At 39.3% G+C, this 19,453-nt stretch overlaps 2 protein-coding genes across 3 annotated transcripts; both read left to right on the forward strand.

The window, feature by feature from the left end:
* The first annotated feature begins 689 nt into the window (after positions 1-689).
* On the forward strand, positions 690-13,646 carry ankdd1a (ankyrin repeat and death domain containing 1A). 2 transcript variants are annotated; one of them, XM_044353388.1, is made up of 15 exons: positions 690-868; positions 1,520-1,623; positions 3,138-3,236; positions 5,773-5,871; positions 5,967-6,071; positions 6,250-6,348; positions 6,689-6,787; positions 7,395-7,493; positions 7,601-7,699; positions 8,463-8,561; positions 8,745-8,843; positions 9,076-9,171; positions 9,411-9,612; positions 9,808-9,939; positions 10,071-13,646. In XM_044353388.1, the coding sequence occupies exons 1-15, from the start codon at positions 835-837 to the stop codon at positions 10,130-10,132; spliced, it is 1,527 nt and encodes a 508-aa protein (XP_044209323.1). In that variant the 5' UTR covers positions 690-834; the 3' UTR covers positions 10,133-13,646. The 2 variants fall into 2 exon arrangements, with proteins under 2 accessions (XP_044209323.1, XP_044209422.1); XM_044353487.1 differs by lacking the exon at positions 690-868 and adding an exon at positions 2,243-2,310 and having other exon boundaries at positions 1,539-1,623.
* A 1,788-nt stretch (positions 13,647-15,434) lies between these two features.
* znf414 (zinc finger protein 414) lies at positions 15,435-19,351 on the forward strand. Its single transcript, XM_044353749.1, has 5 exons — positions 15,435-15,608; positions 15,814-15,930; positions 16,863-16,968; positions 17,048-17,520; positions 18,441-19,351. The coding sequence occupies exons 1-5, from the start codon at positions 15,560-15,562 to the stop codon at positions 18,608-18,610; spliced, it is 915 nt and encodes a 304-aa protein (XP_044209684.1). The 5' UTR covers positions 15,435-15,559; the 3' UTR covers positions 18,611-19,351.
* Positions 19,352-19,453: the final 102 nt, after the last annotated feature.

The raw sequence follows: 19,453 nt of genomic DNA on the forward strand, positions 1-19,453 counted from the left end.
TATAACTTCATTTGATTCATTTTAGTGCTGAAATAATTAGTTAATTAATTACTCGACAGAAAATGAATTGACTATTTTGATAAAAGTATAAAGGGGCACTCCACAGATTTTACACATGTAGATTAGTTTACTTGTCGTGAGGAGTACTTACTCCTCAACCTGTGAAAATAGCTGTAAGTCTTCTGTGGCTTTGAATGGAGCTTTCTAAATCTGACACTAATCCTGGTGATGCCATCGTGATGATCCTGGATTGGGTTTGAGAACTCAAAATCTGTCACAAACTGAGAGTGTGGATTTGTCTAATGACAGAGCATGTGCATTAGTGTAGTTGAAAAGTCAGGATATCTCAGCCTCTCCTGCTCCAATGTTGGCCATTTGTCTTTTTTAAATTGTCTCTTTATGGAAGTGCAATAGTGTAAAATGTCAAACAATTAACGGTTTTAGCCTCTCAAATGTAATGATTTTCTCAAATTTTTCATTGTGCATTGAATATATTTGGGTTTTGAACAGGTTTTGAAAAAGCAACATGATAATGTCACCTTTAGGAAGCGCTATTTGTAATATTTTACAGATAACAGTAAATGCACAGTTCGACAGATAGTGAAAATAATTGTTGCACAAACAATGTTTCAACCTAACTCAGAAGTTCATACAAGCGTTTTATTCTGAAGGTCATGACAGGAAGTACGTCGTTGTGTTTTATGTGACTTGACAGAAATAACTGTCAAACAGCGTCCAGCCTCCATGTAGTATCTGCTGGAAAATATGTGAACCTGGAGCAGAATGAGAGCGATGAAAGCAAAGAGTCAGAGGCGCCTTTAAAAGCCCGCAAAGATGGAGGACGAGCTGGTGTCAGAGGATGATTTCTGTGAGTATATCTGTGGTCTGTCAGCAGCAGGATGTCCGCGTTGACAAGACGGAACAACGATATTCTCTTATTACTGTTAACTGTCGTACACGATGTTAATATGGAAGCAGTAACGTTACATCCTGTACAGGCTAATATTTTACATTTTCTCCACTTTATGCAAACCTCCAAAAACGACACACTGTCCTTCTGCCAAATTTGCTCCTACAACTAAAGGATATTGTCACAACTTATTATTTCCACATTTTAAGTGGGGTTTCTCTCCATATGAAAGATTAGAAAGCCTTTTAACAGGAAACGTCGATACATTAAAGGACGATTCCATCGGTTTTCAACCATATCTATGTACCTGTCACATGTGTATGAACTCATGGTGGGTGGAAGATTTTGGGAAGCGTTAAATCCTGTTATGAAGAGCTTGTTAAGTTTCTAGCCTGATTTGACTTGTATATAATACTGTAGCCACTATGTGTGTATTCATTCTCCAAGTACAGCATACCAATGCTCAGTACTTAACACTATTCCAATAATGTTTAGGTTTCACACATCTTAGACATAGAATACAATGCAATTCAACTTTTGTTGTTGCTTTTCACTGTTTCCCAGTTTTTTCTACACTTAAACTCCCTCCTTGTTCTTAATCCCTGACAGTGCTCTGTTCAGAGAAAGAGTTCCACGATGCTGCGAAGAGGAACGACACAGCGAAAATGCAGGAACTGATCAAGAAGGGTGTGGACGTTAAGGCCAAAAATAAAGTGAGCCAGCTGAAGTATAAATATGTACACTCTTCAAGGCCTTACTTTGCTACAGAAGTTATTTTCAGCTGATAACAATAGGTCCTCTTTTCAAAGCGGACACTTTGACCTGTCATAGCAGGAAAAGCACAGGTGGAACTAACAGGGTTAATCATGGCTCACTTCCATTCAAATGCACAATGGCAGGGCTCTGGGAGAGATACACCTAGATGGAATGCTGTTGTTGATTTTATTAGTTACACCTATGCTGGTGCTACTTTGACACTTAAAATGTCTGCTGTGAAAAAGGTGTACTGCTCTGAAATATTCCCACAATGGAACCAAAAAAGTAGTGTCCATGAAACAGACTTGCAGCTCTGCTAACAATCCCACAATGCAATTCATCATTTTACAGAGTTACAGTTTGTAATTTTTAAGTGTCCAAACTCTTAATTTCCTGCCAACTACAGAGTAAACTATTGAGTGTCTGTTATATGATTTTGGACACAGCCTAAATGTTTTTTAAAAAAGTGTTAAGTTTGTATGAATTGAAAGGGTCTTTAAAACAATCCACTCCAACCATTTTCCAATGCAGACTATAGACTGTTAGACTGTGTGCAGTTTTTTTTTTATCATTCAGATGAAGTGACTGCTTCAGGATTCAGTGACTGGGAACCATTGCTGCATTTTCCACAGAAGCTGTGAATGGTAGTTCATTTTTTAATGTGTTCATAGATTTTTATAAGCTCTATAATACAGCAGGATTGACAGTTTTCTATTTGTAGCGTGCTTCTCATTAAAATACAAGCACTTCCCCCAGAACATCTTATACCATCGTAGGGCCTTGATGCATAAACAAACATCAGTGCTAAAGGAAAGAAAGAGAAACAAAAAGAAATGCAAGAGTTAAACATTATAAATAAACTTGTATGTTAACATGGAGCTTTACATGGTAGTTAATCTCTACATCTGCAGTCTGTTTTAAGATGTTGCACTGACCGCTGTATGTGGACTTCCTTTATTTTAGGTGTTGCATGTTGCATCGATGTCACCAACACATCACTTGTTAAATACAAACAAATTTGACAACACGCACTTGGAGGAAGGAAGCAATGTAAATTAATGTATAATTTAAGATAAGTTGTTCATACAGGTTTTATCACGCACCAGTGAACTGTTCTTGAAATCAAGCTTGGTTCCTCTTTTAGGGTACAATGTTTTATAGCGGCATTGAGGTGACGCCTCCAGTTAACCATTAGGCCTTTTTCTCATGGCTGCATTGCAATGTCACTTCCAGGTCACTGATATTGTGCATTAATGTTCACTGATGCGCTCAATGGAACAGAGCCATCATTAATGTTAATAGTGACACTTGTGCTTTTCCTGCTACAACAAGTCTAACAGTCTGGTGGTGTCATTGAACTGGTGCTGTCAACTTATCATAGGCTCAAATGTTTAATCAAATATCATGATTTATTTATTTATTTTTTTAAACTGACAAAGTACAGTATTCATCTCTCTCTGTCTCTGTACAGATAGAGCGCAAAGCACTGCACTGGGCAGCTGGAGCTGGGAATGAACAGGCTTTACGTCTCCTACTGGACCATGACACCGAAGTCGATGAGAGGGACACTGTATGTACACTACTTGAAGAGCTGCCATTAAATAAATTCCTTAATACTACAGTAATAATTCTCTGTGACTGAGAGATATAACTGAATGAATACTGATCCAACCTACCTACAGAAGGATGGGATGGGTTGCACCAACCGTTCTTTACTAAGCCTGGTCCTAACTGTCTTTGTTAAGATCAGTCTTTGGAATGGACTTTACACCGGTTGCACCAACCAAACTTAAGCCTAGTCTGAACTGGGCCCGGTCTTAGTGATGTGTGTCCATGTGAATGCCCATGTGACTATGGCTATTGCCTAGCAGCGTGCGTTGCTAGGATACATTGTTAACAATCTCCCGCTGTCTTGCTTATTGTAACTAATCATTTCTAATTTGCGGCAACGTTATGGAGGATCAGAGAAAAAGAAAAGGCAATTTCACTGCCTCTTTCATATTTAGAATTAACATGAGGTGATGATTTAAAAGGAAAACAAGTGATTGGATTAAAGTCCTAAAATTGGCGCAGATCTGCTTTGTGTGGTGATGTGTCCTGATCAGTGTGTCAGCACCATGGATAGTCATTTTCTATCTCCCTCTCCCCCCTTCGGCCCATGACGCTATCCATGGTGCTGACACATTGATTAGGACAGATCACCACACAAAGCAGAGCTGACCAAGATATACGCCAATTACCTTTACCTGTCAACTTTATTTAGCTTAATCCTGCATTTTTCAAGTTATGTAGCCCATATGTCTCTGTGTTTACACATTTGTTCAGTTAGTCAGCATAATTTTCAGACAGTTTTATGCATGAAATGAATAATTCAGAGTAATGACAGCATAAAGGAAATTATTGAAGCTTAAGTGTGAGTAATGGAAGAAATAGACTAATTATACTTACTGTGCAAGCTATATTTTTTGTTAGCAGCAGGTGACAACGTTGCGTTGTGGTCTGACACAAACTGTAGGTCTGGTGACAGCTCGTCAATAAGTTCAAACAGATCTCTCCTGCAGAATCCAACCTCTCAATCAGCTCCTCATTACTTTCTGTAGATGTCCAATGGATAATAACTCTCTCCTGTCTGAAATACACCACACACCACGCCATGTCTGTGCCTGGTATATTTCAACTGTTAAACCTAGATGGTGCAACCGGTGTAACTATTAGGTTGGACTTAAAGCGCCAAGTTATGACCAACTTAGCTTAAGGTATAAGCCATGTTGGTGTAGATCATTCCCATAAAAATATGGAGAATCAAAGGCTGGCCTTACCTGTTAATTATTCTGATACACTGTGCAGGTTTGGGCTGTGTCAGACAAAAGCTGACAATTGTGATGACAACATGGTAAAATCTTAGGTCCTATAACGTCTGTCCATCACTGACTCACTGACTGACAAAGCTAAGTATCCCAGAATGCATTTTGCACCAACCGACAGCAATGGCGATTAAGCTTTTGTAATCTACTGTAGGATTGTTTTAATATGTCGCTTTATGAAGTTTTAATATTTTTCAAGTGATCAATTTATCCAAATAAGGCCTTTTTGAGAAGAGAGGATCTGTACGTGGTTGCCAGTGTAACTTCCTGTCAATGTCTGCACGTTACATGCGTCTAGTGTCTTTTCAAAATGAAGCACTTAAGTGTTCATGGTAAATAAAATAAAAGCAATTTAACAAATATATTTATGAATGCAAACTTTACACACATGAAACACCCTGTATTGGGTCATTTACACATAGCATTAATGATTAACTTGATAGTTACTGCATTAAAACTATTTTTCAGGTTGTGAATAAGTGAAATAATATATGAAACATATAAAAAAAAGCCTAAATCTTAACTCAACCCTTCTTACAAGAGCAGCATATAGTCCACACCCAAAATCTGGTATGATGTATTTTACGTATATATATTTAAAGTTTTTGTTATGTGTACAGCACCTTGAGTTACATCTACTGTATGAAAAGTGCATACAATTACAATTGTATGCAAATACAATTACAATTACAATTGTATTTAATACAATTAAATTAACTTAGACTTACATATAAACAATCACCTTTAAAATGCTGATGATGTCCATGTCTGATGGTAACCAGACGACGTACAAACTAAAAGCCCTCTAGCGTTTCATACGAGGTCCAGCCGTATACTGGCTTTTGACTTAGTCTTGTTCAGTTATGCATTAGTACTCCCCAAACACACGGAAACACGCTGATGTGGAAAATCGATTGAGTTTCCCTTTGAGAGCTTGTTCTCTCTGTGTTGTGAAGCACTTTGGATCAAGTCTGTTGTAGAATACAAAAAAGCTTTAGTTAAGCCTTAAGATAATAGCTATTCACTATGAGAGCTACTATTCACCATACATTCAACACATTGTATCCTACAGTCTGCAACCAAACTTTACTGAACTCAGCCCTCAGGGTATGATGCCATAAGCCTGTTGTTGCTGTTTATCTTCTGCCTTTGTCTCTCCTTGTCCCCTAGGGAAACATTGCCTTGTACTATCAGAGCTTCACTGTCATATAACATAATACAGTTCTAAATGCTCTTCCGCAGTTTGGCATGAATGCTCTGCTTCTGGCGTCCTGGTTCGGTCACCTGAAAATCCTGCAGATCCTGGTGTCCTGCGGAGCAAAACTCAACTGTGAGAACAAAGTAAGAGCTGCTTCCTTTCGGTGTCACTACAGACAGAAGGAAACCGTGCGTGTCAACAGTGTGTGTTTGTGTGTGTGTGTGTGTGTGTGTGTTAGGATGGTCTGAGGATGCTGCACTGCGCTGCCCAGCGAGGCCACATCAGAGTGTTGGAGTTCATCATGGAGGACCTGGAAGACATCTCTCTGGACAGAGTGGACAAGGTGACTGTTTGCCTGACGCTCCTTTCTTTTCCATGTCTTTACTTTAACAAACATGCTCTTGCTGTCAACAGTGGGACAATAAAGGAAGAGACATGAACATGAATGCAACAGGGTGCTATTATCTGAACATAGTGTAGAATAGAGTATATGTGTAATCTGAGGACGTTTCTCTGACCAGTCAGGGAAGACAGCTCTTCACCTGGCTGCTGAACATGGACAACTTGAAGTGGTGGACTTTCTGATTGGAATGGGGTGCACTCATGGTTTGAAAGACAAGGTAGTGACACACAACACATTAACAAACACATTAAAGTAGTAACAATAAGTAGTAAGCATGTCAGGAGTTGTTGTGCATGACTGAAAGACTATAGGAAGTTGTTTTGAATTTCTACTTAAGCAGCTAAAATGTTATACTCTCTTTGTAAGACTACAATGACCACTCCTTGACTAAGCTAATGTGAGCTGGAAGACATCCATCAGTCCTGTGTTTTGAAGTCAACTTTAGACCAAAAAAACAAGCTAGGTGTCAGAGGCCCCTCTTGGCATGTTGAGATGGATATACTGCATGTAGAGGAAGCTGTCTCCAGTTGTAATTTGTTGTTATGTCTGGACCACAGGAAGAGAACACAGCCATGCATCTAGCAGCACAGCACGGGCACACAGAGGTCCTGCAGAAGATCATGGAGACCGGAGTAGATGTGGATGAGCGGAACATAGTGAGTGAACCGGACCAGACCGTATACTTAATTAGAGGGACTGTGGTACATAACTGGCAGCCTGTTTGCACTTTCTCCACTTTTTGATTTCACACAGAAAGTTTTTTTAGTGGTGCAAGAAGACTTTGTTTACTGTAAAACTGCAGTAAACAGTGTTTTCTTTCTTTTTTTGACTGTGGAGATGTAAAATTTAGGTCAAAATATGGGTCACTTTTGAAATAGAATAGAATAGAATACCAGAGTCTGTCTATTTTGAACAGTATATAGTATGATTTTATATTTTTTTGTTTTTGTGACTTTTGGAAACATTTATATTTAATATTCTTTTTTTTAGTTTATTTAAGTAATGGTTTGTTCTGAATGTGACTATGTTTGTTTACACTGGTGGAATATCTGTTTCTACTCAGAACAGAAAGTTAGTGACAATTCTGATAATCACTTCATTGTTTACATAAAAAATAACCAAGTAAAAATACCAAACATTGTCAAATGTTAAGATGTCACTCTGGGTTCTGGCATCCTGTGATGAGCAACTGTCATGTTACAGACAGATAACATGCTCAGCGTGCAGTGTTCCCTGACTGTAACGTACCTGTTGTGTTTTTAGGATGGTCTTACAGCATTGCACCTGGCAGCTGATGGAGGTCACTGTGAATGTGTCAGACTGCTGCTGGAGTCTGGCTGTAACGTCAACGCACAAACTAATGTATGGTTTACTCATTTTTAAGTAATGTATCATTTTCTGTAGACACAAGGGATTACAATGTAGACTATCTGTTGACCGTGACGTTGAACCCTTCCTGTTGTTTGCAGAGGAATATGAACGCTCTCCATTACGTGGCCCAGCATGGCTTTGACAGAGAGGCCAGCCTGCTGGTGGAGGCACGAATCAACATAGATGCTTCAGACAATGTAAGTAATGTCAGCTGTCATGTGCTTCGTATTAAGCATGAATAAAGTCTTCCGACTGAGACAGTTTAGCCAAAACGGCAAAAATGGAAGAATCTGTTTTTGTTGTAATTTTATACTTTAAACATTCTAAATCTCATATGGAAGAAAAAAACGTCACACTGACGTCTTTGTTCAGTGGTTCAATATTGATGCAGTTCTGATCACATGGAACATCGCACATAGATTTGGACAGGTGTGGTTTGTTGTACTTGTGAACACACCCACCTGTTCTACAGCGCTGTACAACAGTACATTGTTTAGTGCTGGACTGCACAGTCTGGAGACAGAGCACGCCGCAACAGCAGAATTATTAGAATTATTATTATTAGCCTGGTGGTAATTATGTTTAAAGGAATAGTTCTTTGTTTTTTGGGTTGTTTTTTTTTTAATATACTTGATGACATCATCTGGTTATTTTTTGAGACTCAACAAAGCTGCAGAGCCACAGAAGAAGAAGATTACACCACAGACACAGAGTATTAATCTACATGACTAGTAAATAGACCTTTTATGTGTAAAATCAGTGGAGAGTATTCAAAGTAAACATGACTATTAATGGATATACCATATTCCTAACGACCCATAGATTTTAGTAAATGTATCTATGACATTATTGAACTGTTCCAAAAACAAACTTGAAAGTCACTGAGGCTCCTTTGTACTGGTATTATTCACATACCAGATAAAAAGTAGTTCATGTCGTCTTTCTCTGTGTTTGAAACAGCAACAGAACACACCTCTCCACCTGGCCGTGTTCAACAATCACACAGAGGTTGCACGGCTACTGATAGATGCTGACTGTGACCTGGATATTGCTGATAATGTGAGTACAAGCCTGAACAACAGCAGTGATACACATTAGAGAACCTTGGTGTGACGATCTAAGAATGCTATGTTGTATGTTACTCAAGCATGCATGTGATGCGGTTATGGATCTCGTAATCAGTGACACAAAGGCTACAGTGCAATCACGTAATTTAACAGATTGTGGTCATGTGGTTCACAGAGACAACAGACTGCTTTGCATATAGCAGCGGAGCATGGCTGGCAGGACATGGCTGAGATGATGCTAGTTTCTGGTGTTAACCTCAATCTGACTGACAAGGTAACACATAGAACAGACTTTCACCAAAACAGAATCAGGATTTATTGATTTTGTCCTTCCTAAAATGATTACATACCCTGATATTTGCAGAATATGAATATTAGTTTAATAATGTTAATTAAAGTGTTTTATGGCAAGTAAAACTGCTGTGTTTTAATTTAAAATTTTAAGTTACTAATCACATAGAAGCATGAAGTATGAGTGTTCTGAACTGGCTGTGTGACGCATACAGCAGGGGAAAACCTGTCTGGAGGTGGCAGCAAGAGGAAACCATGTCATCCTGGTTGACATGATCATCAAAGCCGACCGTTTTTATAAATGGGAGAAGGTGAGTTTATCTTTATTTCAGCGCCTGGGTAGCTAGCAGCGAAATATCTTAGTAGGAGGTGTGTGTTTGGTTTTCAGCTATGTTAAGAAAGTGGTTGAGGTATGATTTTCATTATTCCGCGCTTATCCTTTCACCTGGAAATACATCACAGGACCATTTCACTGTGACTTTAAGACAACGCTTGCTCCTACATTATGTATGAAGAAGTGCTTTCCCTGCTGAATCCCTGTTGGATTCAGGATCACATGGGCAGTGAGCAGGATTCCTGGGTGGGGAGGCACCTGAGCTTCAAGCAGGACCACCAGCCAGAGACACAACATCTCCGCTCTGTCCTGTGGAGCCTGGCCACCAAGCACCTCTGCCGCGGGGAATGGAAGATTCTGGCGCAACACTGGGAGTTCAGCGACGCACATATACGAGCTATAGAACAACAGTGGACGGGTGAGCTATGCTAACCATTCAAAAATGGTTGAAAACACAAAGATGGTTGTCTGCCTGCATGTTTTCCCTCATGCTAATTTTGCCTCATTCACTCCTCTCACAGCAAAAGAAGGGATTGTTGTTGTTTCTCTCAGGTTTCAGTCAACTTATCTCAAACTTTTGATGTATTATAATTCTATAATTATATTATTTCAGGTACAAAAAGCTTCAAGGAGCACGGTCACCGAATGCTGTTAATCTGGCTTCATGGAGTGGTGATGGCGGGGGAGAACCCGACCAAAGGCCTCTACGAGGGGCTGGTGGAAATCTCCCGGACAGACTTGGCAGGTGAGTCCATCAAACTGCACTGTGCTATTGTTTTAGACTGCAGTAACTGTTCATGTGTTATCACTGATCCGCTACCATGGTGTTGACCAGTGCATAATGACTTGCTTCCTTGTTGTCTTTTAATCATCCAGAGTGCATCCGGCAGAAGGCGAACGCAGAAACCAGCTCTCCCAAAATGTGCTCGGCTATGTGATCAACACCATGGACACAACAAATCCAAGGTGTCAGTTCACATCTGAACTCTATTTAACTACATATGTCCAGAGCTGAACCAATGATAGAGCAGCTTTGTAATGTCCATGGCATGACCTGTTTACATATTCACACATTCAACATACTGTGATTGTTCTGGGTTTGGTTCACAGAGCGTATTTTCTTTCAGAGTTATGAAAATGATGGTTGTAGAATATTTATTCATGCATGCTGTGAACACATGCTGACTATGTAGAAAAAGCCCTTATACTTACTCGTATTGTATACTCAGGGCTTCTTACACACTGTCTAAACAGTAGTGAAAGCAGCGTGTGAGCAGAGCAGCAGCTTCAGTCCTCTGCTTGTGTCTACACAGGATGTGTTCAGGAACAGTATTGACTGTAGGTCACCCACATTTTGGCAACACTAAGAGCCCAACAAACAGTTACTGGAGCTACAAGTGTAAAAGGGAAGAAATAGACCTAAAACTTAAAATATGCTTATGTGCTCAAAGTGTGAGTGAAATGCGAGCCTGCGCAGACAGCTGTATGGATTAAGAAAGGAGCCTATCTGTTCCGTCAGATGCACGTGAGACGTACGACTTCAAAGCGTGACTGAAACACATCCCGTGTACAAACACTACATTTGAGCATATTATTTTTATTTTTTGTTTTTGGGCATTTTTGTATTGACAGCTGATAGTGGAGAAGCAGACAGGACACAAGGGGGACAGAGAGGGACATGACATGCAACAAAGGTCCCCATGCTCCGAGCATATTATGATTACTTGTCATTCAGTCTAATATACTGTACTTTAAAAGATGTAGTAACGCTAAATGTCATTGTTATGAATAATAATGAAGACACCTGGTATTAAATGCAACTCGGAATCCTGGTGCAATTTACCCAATTAACATTTAAATGTCTTAATCAAAAATGTGTCCTCTTCATTAAAAGAGTACTCCACTATTTTAGCATTGCACTTCTATAACATTGTCAGACTCATGATGGACAGTTAAAGAAAAGTATTAAAATCAATATATTAAGGAGAACTAGATAGCCGTTAATGGAGCCCCAATCATTCCTGTGAAAGTTGCTCAGTGCTGCATTTTCTGCAGGATTCCTCAACTTTCCCTGTAGAGTTCACTAGAGTCCTTCTCCAGCTGGGCGGTTTAGAGTATGCACATCCGTGACTTTTACTGGCCGAGTTGACTCTCCGTTGGCTCCCTGACCACATGAATTGGATAAAATAATTTCATGATATGGCTCCTCTAGACTTTCCAGATATTATTGGACTGAATGGATCAAATTCTGAAAATAAAAGGACTCATTTCGGGGGTTTGTGATTGTTGTTTTACCGTTTTACTGCTGCTCCTTTTCCAGTGATTGTGTATGGGGAAAAAATGTTTTGGACCAGCATGCATCATGTGATGAAAACCAAAGTTGTAATTACCTGATTTGGCCATTATATGTGTTCCTGGGATCTTGGTCGAAACCTGGCAACCACATTACCTACAATGCAACTCTACAATGACAGCACTTTAGGCAATTTATCAGATTTCAATAAGCTCCCTCTGGAGCTGCAGAAGGAGTTCACCTTTAAAGCTGCATTGAGTAACGTTTGACCACTAGGGGGCAGAAAGGATCTAAAACAAACTCAGAAACAAGTTGGCAACAACAGGTGCCCACTTAGCTTGGCTGTAGCTAGGTAGCAACCGTCTTCTCCTCATGTGGTGCTGTCTAGAGAGAATTTGCATTCACATCCACTCATGTTTTTACATTGACTTTGTGGCTAATCTTTCAATTTACTGCACGGTCAGACTCCCAGCTACATTACTGAGATACTACAGCCCTGTATACTGTAACTAGCCAGTGGTCCCTCTCTTAAAGCAAACTCAGCTCAGCAACTTACTCAGCTCAAGACCCCCCTGTGTAGACTAGCTTTTGTTTCATTTTTCCATCACTCTATTGTGTCTCTGTCTGTCCCACTTGTTTTTTTTTACTGTGAGTCACTCTGTGATGTTTGCTGTAGAACGGTGCTTTACACTGTAAATAAACCAACCTCGCACTGCAGCAGCTCTCACAGACAGAAAATATGCTGTAGATGTTTGAATCATATAACCACAGAAGCACATGGACATTTAGAGATAAACCTACCAGCATCTTTATCATTGTTCTTATTGTATTGTCAGGTTTAATACTGTTATGGTTACACAGCGAAAGCCTTCTCTGTCTTCCTGGGGGCAGGATTTGATGACCTTGCACCTTCTGTCTTTGTGGCCTTAAAGATAAATTCTTCTTTTTATAACCTGGGTATTGCATTCAGTTTTGATAGTTATTGTTGGTAGAGATAGAGCGTAATGACTGGTCTGTTCCATTAGGACCAGCAACATAAGCAGTCTGACTCGTTTAAAACAAGTCCTCAGTTTAACAGTTACTGGATAATCTGATTTTTTAAAAGTTATTCCGATTTAAGAGGAATCCCCCTGTTTGGTTAATCTGAACATATGCAACCACTGATGATGGATCACAAGTAGACTTAGTAGATAGTTTGATTTTAAGGGGTCACAAGCCAAAAAGTTGTGAACCACTGTTGTAGATAACTGAGTTAAACTGGGTGAATTTGTTGCTTTCCCTAATGCTCTCAGCCGTAAAGCTGAGTCTAACAGCATCCATTCACTGGTGCAGAAATGTTACAACCAATAGGAATGATGACCAAAACTACAAAAATAAAACCCAGCTTGTAAAAAACAGAACTTAAGGAATTATATGTGTGCATGTTTGCATTTTTGTTTATGCTTTGTTCATGTTTATGAATCCACTGGATTTATGCACTAAACAGAGTCGTACATTTTTAACAATTTCCACTGGAATCAAACCTCACTATCAAATGTACACTCTTTAGTCTCTTGTAGAGAAATACTGCATCCTGAATTAGATGTTTTCATATGCATTCTTGTTTCCTCAGCTCAACTCTGCCATGATCAAGATGAAACTGAATGCCATTTTTAGTTCAGTTGTGTTATTGACCAGTTTTGAGGCACTAAAGATGCATTTTAATGCCAGGTGTAAATTAATGGTCTGTGAAATAAATTGCTATTTTTGCATGGAGTAAATACATATTATATCTTCATGGGTAGTTTCACAAAGTGATGACACTAGTTTTTTGTAATGATTTGCATGACAAATCTAATGGTTTTGTAGTACTTTACTGTACCGTGATATGCAAATGTCCTGCTGAATTTAAATATGAATGCTTGTTGAATGATGATTACTGGTTTACAGAAATGATGTAGAACATCTGGCTAGTCCGATCTAGAGAGCCCGACTCGTCCTCGAAGCCCTCATGAAATTAATTATTGTATAAAGATGACTTTTTTCAAAAACAATGCAATCACTGGATTTTTCCTTTGTACAATTAGTGTATGAACATACAATGCAATAACTGTGTGTATGTGTATGACAGTTTAATTTACACTATGTTCGTAAGACCAATAAACACTCCAAGTTGTCCATGTTGCAGTTTTCTCCTACAAATCTGGAAATAAAGCTAGAAACTCTCTAACAACACACAGAATTTAAGTGCATGATAGAAGACTCAAGGATCTACCTTTTTCCCGCCTTTGATTATACACAACAGACACATTTATTATATTCCTTTGTTCACTTGGTTGAAGGAAATTTAAGGAAGGAAAAAATAATATTGTGTACAAGCTTCTTCTTGTACTCTTTTGTTTACTTGAAGTTGAAACAGTTATGCAGGCACACGTATGGCTAAAAATTACACACTCATATTACATCAAGCCACAGCCAAACTAACCTGGTAGGTGGCCCCAGGGCAAAAGTTGCTGTTGGCCCCCTACTTATGCTGAAATAACCTGGCTGCAGGTTTTCTATGCATCATTTCAGTCATGGTAATTTGATTAAATACTATTTTATTTAGGAATATGAACCATTTGATCACTATATGATTTAAAATAATAAGCTCTTAAAATTATATTTTGACAAAGGGCCCCTCTACATGACATGACCACATGTTGAGGTCACAGTGGAAACCCATCATAGTAGATATTGTACCTAAAGTTGTGCAAATTCTTTAAACAAATATATGTGTTTTTATTGCACTGCCCAGTATTCCAGATAGCTTACAATGGAAAGACTTGGTTTTCTCCAAACTATTATATTCAAATTTATTATAACAATAGAAATGGAAGAAAAAATCAAAGCTTATTTATGGAGAGAAAAAAGACAAGAACGGTAAAGAAACAAAGAACAAAGTAAAACGTTAAAAAAATGGCTTCATCCAAAAAGAAAAATGCTGCAAACCAGTATATAATGACTCACTTTTATACTTACTTACAGATATTTACTGATGACTCAAAAGACCGGAAAGATCATGTAGGAAGTTATCAGTTTATACAGCTGAGATGATGGAGGTGATTATTGTTCTGCAGTGGGTAGAAGAAGTAAGACCTGACAGGGTGGTCCTGTGTATTGTCTCTGCTGCAGTTCTTCTGAGCTTACAAAGCTTAAAATCAATCAGGGAAGATTTATTGTTTGAAATTTTGCAATGTTTATTTAGAATTCAGAGAATGGCAATAGTAGTAGAATTTTGTTGGGTACCTGCACGTATGGGATTAAAGGGTAATGAATTTGCAGATAGGACAACAAAAAGAGCAGTAAATATGAGACATATAATGGACATTCTGTTTGGAAAAAGAGAATTAAAAATAAATTATCGGAACTTTGGCAGAAAAAGTGGGATGAGGACAGTAAGGTCAGAACATACTATAGGATACAAAAACAGTTTAACACAGAGTGTTAAAGGAAGAAATAGAAGAGAGGAAGTAGTGCTTTCCAGACTGAGATGCGATCACACTGATTTAAATAAGACACTATTTTTATTGAGAAAAGTAAATTCACAAGCATGTGCACATTGTAATATGACATTGTAATATGAAAATGCTCAACAAATATTAATGCACTGTGTCAAATATAATGAAGGAAGAGTTAGGGTTACAACAAAGGATGAGAGAGGCCAAACGGGGATGGGATTTGGAAGAGATACTAGGAACTAGTGGTGATAAGGTGAGGGAAGTTGAATACTTAGTAAACACCGGATTTAACAGGATATAGTTCATTGATATAGTACAGTGTTATTGTTTGTTTGAGTAGGCTATTGTAAACTGGATCCCGTTCTACATACTCCGGTACAGTAAGTGGCGTTATGCACCTATAAATTGGTACTACAATCCGTCATAAAACGCAAAGAGGAAGAAGAAGACTTAAGCCGAAGAGAAAAGGAAAGAAAATCGCAGAAAACCCTTGTACGCATGCGCTATATATTTTTTTGCATTGCATTCTGGTTCTTGTAGTCCATTCCTGGTTCATTGTTGTCTCTGCAGGTCCCTGGTACTCTGCCACTACGATGTCTTCAGGCGGCACAGCCGTGCAGGCAGCAGAAAATGGAAATGGAGGTTTGTAATTTAGATTAAATATTGCAGGCAGGTGTCTCATTCGCGACGTTTCTACGCCACTGTGTATATTAACACCAGCTGTGTGCAGCTAGCCAGCCAACTAGCAAGCATGCTAACCAGCTTGAGTTCATTCGTGAAATACTTACACTGTTGCTGTCACATAACTAGCTATATTATGGACATTTTATAAAGTGCTGTTTGTCAGTTTCAGGAAACCAGAGGATACCGTGTCCGTTATACGGATGTAAGCGGGTCTACACCGACAGGACTAGTCTGGAGAGACACGTCAAAGACCATGAGATGCCAGCTCAGTCCCTTCCTGGTGAGTCCTGCAGACGGAAAGTTAAATATATCTTCGTATGTAACGCTATGTTAATGGCATCGAGAGGATCGATTTTTATGCTTAAATAGGTCACTTTCCCTAAAGAGGTTATGATGCAGTTACAGATAAACGGCTTGCAATATGTGTTCAAGGTAGAAGAGCAACATCTTACCTTTCTTTAAAGCCAGTGTATGTGCCCGGTAGTTCACTCTGATAGCTTCATCTCCCACCTGACAGAACGAGCTACTTATTTATAAGCACGTTTATAATAGTGACACTCCATGTGATGTGCTGTTGTGCGTAGCTTTGTATTTTGTATTTTATATGGTGTGTTCTGTGTGTTTTTTGCTTTGTAATGTTTGTTGTTGTGCTGTTGTATGTTTTGATTGTGGGGGAGTGTGGATGCAAATTAGCTCTGAGCTAACTCTGGTGCAGTGCATCTTTAATGTTTAAAAACTGCACACTGTCCCAATTAATCAATAAATCAAATCAAATATTATGACATGCCATAAGAGTTCAATCAATATATCAATCGACAGAGAATTAATTGGCAACAAGCTGGACAATCAGTTGATTTAAGTTATTTATTAAGCCAGAATGTCAAACATAAGCTGATTCCAGTTCTCTAATTGAAGGTTTTCCTGCTTCTTTTTTTAAAAAAATTGTCATTATTGTTGCAGTTTTATATCATTTCAGTTTCAATTGTTAGTTTGACAAAATAAGCTTTCTGAAGATATCACATTTAGCTCTGGGAGGTTTTCATCACTTATCATTTCCTTATATAACATCATTTTGTCCTTTTTGGTTGTAAAAATGTATCTCTTGATCACCAAACAATCTCTTTGTTTGGTGAACATTGATCTCCAGGTTTTGTTTGGTGAGACATGGGTTTAGAGGGAGATGTTATGATGATATTTCTGTCCTCTCCTCAGGAAAAGTCTTGCTCTGCTCCACTGTCGGCTGCAGCGGTTCATTCCCCAACATGCAGAAACTGATGGAACATATGAGGCATCATCACAAACCTAACATATTCTTCCTGTGAGTTGCACTCATATTTAAGACGCTCTTTGTTTATTTATGTATTGTATGTAATGTAACACTGGTCCTCTGTCTGAAGGTGTGAGAGCTGTCGCACAAAGCTGCGATCCTACCGCGGCCTCCTGACTCACCTGCACACCTGTTCCAAAGTGCCACGGGGAAAAACAAAGGCTGAACTGACATCCCCTCAACCTGCTGCGGGGACAAACCCAAACATGACCCCCATGGCCATGGAGGTGAACCCTGCACAGCCGGATGCAGTGTCTACACAGCAGCAACTACCCTCTCAGACCACACACCCAGATGGTTCCTTCCCTGCTGCTGTTCCTCAGCCAGACTCTGCTGCCCCCCCCAGCTTGTTTAAACAGGAGGCCTCCTCTCCACAGCTCACAGAAGCAGCTCAGCCTGACAGACCAACAGCAGCTCCCGGGCCCCCTGATTCCCCGGCTCAGCACCAGCCACAAACCAGGTCTCCTGAGCCCCCCCCTCCTGCTCCAGCATCAGCTTCTCACTCTCCACCAGGGTCTGCAGCTATGTGGAAGAAGAATCAAGGTGAGGGTCTCCTCATACTAAATCACACCACTGTACCCTGCCAGAAGGGCCGCACATTTACTTACAGAGCGCTTTTTATCATGCAGTCATCAAAGGTGCAAAGCACTCAGGAGCACAACAGATTCATGTTTTCACTGTTTTTTGTGTGCTTCACTTCACAAAGCATCTGTAGTTTTATCTGTGCCTTGTAATAAGCTAGGAATCAAATCAGTGTCAAGATTAAGAGTCACAGCCATGCTAGCAGCTCTTTGAAGCTGTACTTAAACACAGCTGTGCTAATGACATGTTGATGTGGTGAATTAATAAGCGGATGCAAAGAAGGTACAATATTTACCATATTAGTGTAGCTTGTTAGAATGCTAACATGCTAATGCTAATTAGTTATAAACACAAAGTAGAGCTGAGAGAAGATATTTGGGTATAAACCACAGTAACGGACAACTTGAAAATTTGACTTGCTAGTGGAGTTATTGAGATACATTTAGAGTTGTGTTTGTGTCCATCAGATGAATACAAGTCCAATATTTACCCTCTTTAGCTCTATTTTGGTCTCTTTAGCTGCCAAATGCTCTTCTATGTTCACCAGATACCAAACAATGTACTAGTATTGATTCATTGTTAATATAAAAATATTGATCAGTGCAGCTCTAAGGGAACACTCTCAAATAAAACACAAATGGTGAAGTGAGGCAGAAATAAAACTGTCTCACTGTGAACTGACCTGCTTCATGATGATTTGATGTATTTCTGGGTTAAAAGTACAACACAAAGTCTACATGAATGTCTTGAAGTTTGTAATTTGCACCAAAATGCATGCTAAAAATATAGCGTACTGTGTGTACAACTTTAAATTCCTCTTGAAGAAACAACACGCTGAATTAGAAATAGTCATTAATTAGTCTGTTTGTTTGACTCATCAGGTATGGCCTGCAACAGACGCATCCTTTGGGAGCACACTAAAGGCCGCTACACTTGTGTGCAGTGCGGCTACACAGCAACCAACCGCAAGGACATGACTCAACATATCAACACTCAACACAACAGTAACAAACCTGCAGAAGACACCAGGAGCTCTGTTACCAACACATAGCGAGGAGCAGAAGTCTTGGAAGCAAATGTCTCATCTTCTGTTGATAGATGTTTCAGACAAACACTGACTGAAGGTTTGTGTGTAATACACATTTATATTGAGTCTGCAGCATTGGGTAATACTCTATACATTTCCCCAAAGCTTTTAATAAATAAGGTTTTGGATGCTGCTCCCTTGGCACATCTCCAACTTTCCATCAGAGATAAGACTGCTGGCTCACTCACTGCCTCCACACTGTCCTTCTCTCACCTTTAGGATAGTCCATTACTGCTACCACTATTCTTTTAATGGCTTGTTGTACTGTAGAAGAATTGATGTCATTCATTCAAGCTTGATGCTGCAGATGGGAATTGATGCAGGATGCAGTCACTGATGTGAAGGGAATGCTTCGGTCTGAAACTGGTCAAATTTAGAGGATCATCCCAGCATAGCTGCTGAAAGCTACAGGATAACTGCTGAAAGCTGCAAGATAACTGCTGAAAGCTACAGTCTGGCATGAAAATCTTTATAATGTAATTGCTTTAAAATAAAACAAACTACTTTAACTTCTTGTTCAGGTTGGAAACAGTCACTGCTTTGATTACTGTTGGTTTCGTAGAGGAGATTCAGAATTGAACAGTACTGTTGTTATGCATGAGATGGACGGTACATTTCTATTGCATTGGATTGTGTAAGTGTTCTTTTAGATGTTCAGTGTCCCTTCAGACGCTCTACTTGAATAAAATGTGTCTTCATGTTTCAGCTTTTGCATGTCAATTATATCTGACTGGCATTATTTCATATGTTTACAAATGACATAAGAAGGCCAAAACCAACAATACATTAGTCTCTGACATCTCTACC

Source organism: Thunnus albacares, chromosome 1 (genome assembly GCF_914725855.1).
Source record: "Thunnus albacares chromosome 1, fThuAlb1.1, whole genome shotgun sequence".
NCBI classification, from domain to species: Eukaryota; Metazoa; Chordata; class Actinopteri; order Scombriformes; family Scombridae; genus Thunnus; species Thunnus albacares.